Source organism: Mobula birostris, chromosome 14 (genome assembly GCF_030028105.1).
Source record: "Mobula birostris isolate sMobBir1 chromosome 14, sMobBir1.hap1, whole genome shotgun sequence".
NCBI classification, from domain to species: Eukaryota; Metazoa; Chordata; class Chondrichthyes; order Myliobatiformes; family Myliobatidae; genus Mobula; species Mobula birostris.
Window position 1 is genome coordinate 90,520,921 of NC_092383.1, and position 2,492 is coordinate 90,523,412.

A 2,492-nucleotide genomic window follows, 5' to 3' on the forward strand; every position below is an offset into this window, starting at 1 on the left:
AATAGGTATTGAGACAGAGTGAAGAGCTTGTTTCTGCACTGTGTAACTCTGTGATTTTGATAGGCCTAGATGGAGTGACAATGGAGACGATGTTTCCTGCAGTGGAGGAGTCGTGGGCCGGGGGGACAGCTTTAGAATACAAGGACACCCTTTTAGAACAAAGATGAGGATTTCCTTGGCCAGAGTGTGGTAAATCTGTGGAATTCATTGCCGCAGATGCTGTAGACATCAAACTCACCGGGTATATTTAAAATGAAGGTTGCTAGGTTCTTGATTAGTAAGGGTGCCAAAGGTTACAGGGAGAAGGCAGGAGAATGGGGTTGAGGGAGATAATATATCAGCCATGATGGGCCAAATGGCCTAATTATGCTCCTATTGTCGTATAGTCTTTCAAAAGAAGAAATTGCTCTTCATCGTGTATAAGACGAAAAGAGACATTGATCTAGCAAGAGTCCTTCTCCCAGGGCAGAAATAGATAATAACAGGAGGAAAAGTTTAAGGTGATTGGAGGGAATTATGGGGGGTGTGCGGGGTGTCAGAATATTTTTAAACAGAGAGTGGTGGGTGCGTGGAACACCCTGCCGGGGTGGTGTGGAGGCAGATACATTTGGGACATTTAAGAGATTCTTAGATAAGCACATAGATGACAGAGAAATGGAGGGATGTTGGGATGGGAAGGGTTACATTGATCCTGTAGGTTAAAAGGTCAACACAACACTGTGGGACGAAGGGCCAGTACTGTGTCACCTGGTGTTCGTGTTCTGTCTCAGCTTCATTCTGAATCAGTGCACACAATGCTCAGGTCTACAATCTTGCTACCCAAACTCTACCTGCCACCATTAAGAGAGGCATCGGAGGAGTCAGTACACAAAGGCGGTGTGCGTGATCAACAGAGAGCGGTCGTCTTAGTTGTGATCACGAGGCCGTGTTTGGACACTGCTAATGTGGAATGATGCAAGTCCAATTCGCAGACGTATCGGCGGATGGTGGGGGGGGAGGGTAGCTGTGCAGCCTCGGTTGTAGTGAGGACAACACCTCAAGCCGCGGTTATCGCCTGTTTGCGGGAGAGAAGCACTGGAGTCAGCGCACTCCACTGCAGTGCCAGCGGCGGAGTGCTGCAGCACCCAAGCTGGATTGGTGCTGCCCCCTGGTGTTTGCCTGGCAGAAGACAAGCCATGTTGTATTCGACTGCAGACTGCTGCAACAGTCATGGACTCAGGGTCTTGGACTATTTTTTTTGTGTGACTGTATTTTACTGATATCTTATATGTTCTTCCTATTTTATATGTGCTCTATGTGCCTCGTGCTATGTATGACTGCTGGTATGGTGTTTTGCACCTTGGCCCCAGAAACGCTGTATTCATACAGCTGAATGAAAATTAAACTCTAAACTTGAACTTAATGTTGAGTCGTCTGTGTTAGAAAGATGTCAAAACAATATCATTGTGTTGCAGTTTATAACAAAAAGGACAGTCCTTCCTTACCAGCGCTTTCTTGGACGTGGTGTGGAGGTCGTTTGGATTTCTCTCTGGGAGAAGAGTCCTGCCTGTCACAGCAGGCTGGGTGCACCGCACCCCGACTGAAACAACAAGGAGAAAGCCAGTCAATGGGACATCCCTGGGATCTGAGGGGCAGCGTCTGAGATTATGGCGGCTTTACGGATGAGGGGCAAGAACAAGGAGCCCAGATTTAAGGAGATCACCAACAGAAACAGAGGAAACTTTTTCTGGGGAACGCGAGTGGCTGGATTCAGAGAGCATTTCCCAACACAACAACAGGCTCAGAACCAGACAACCTTCAAGGATAAATGACTGGAAAAGATGGGAGGGGTATGGAGGACTATGGTCCAAGTGTGGGTCGACCAGACTAGGCAGAGCAATAGTTCAGCATCAACTAGATGGGCCGAAGAGCCTGTTTCTGTGCTGTAGTGTTCCATGACCCCTAAGATGATAAGCTTCCCCATGTAAACTTTACAAACCTCCAATGACCATCATTTCCTCTGGTCTTCACTGGATCTTTGGTTGTGTGGTCCTTCTGTCAGTACAAGAAAGTAAACAGCATCAACTACACTTATTGGAGAAGAGAATTCAAGACTGGGCTGCCTTGTGGTCTTTGGGCAGTCACTCAGTCTACAGTTGCCCAACACCACCTCCATAGACAAAGACAACCTGATGAAGGGACAACCTGGCGAAGAGTTAAGCTGATGAGGAGTTTCTCCGGCATTCTTCGTGCATTCTTAGACAAGAAAGACCATTCTGGAGACAGCCTGTCGCCTCCAAGTTCAACAGAAGCAACCGTGGGGGATTTTCAACCTCCGAGAGCAGATGTTTAGCTGTCGGGTGATACACGGATGAGCAGGCATAAATGCACAATTTAACCTTACTAAATGCTGGTCAAGGAGGCGGCTAATTAACAGGACAGGCCGAAGCTCTCTCCTCTGACATTCTGAGCTCCAGCGACCACCCCTCCACAACCCCCGTAGTCCGGCACAT

General features: G+C 48.0%; 1 protein-coding gene across 1 annotated transcript in view; it reads right to left on the reverse strand.

Annotated features, from left to right (window-relative positions):
- Positions 1-1,991, reverse strand: part of LOC140209414 (uncharacterized) — a 43,569-nt gene extending 41,578 nt beyond the window's left edge. The window contains exons 1-2 of the mRNA XM_072277660.1: positions 1,975-1,991; positions 1,485-1,579 (exon numbers count right to left, since the gene is read on the reverse strand). Of these exons, the coding sequence (XP_072133761.1) occupies positions 1,485-1,579; positions 1,975-1,991 (112 nt within the window). The remainder of the gene's footprint in view (positions 1-1,484; positions 1,580-1,974) is intronic.
- Positions 1,992-2,492: the final 501 nt, after the last annotated feature.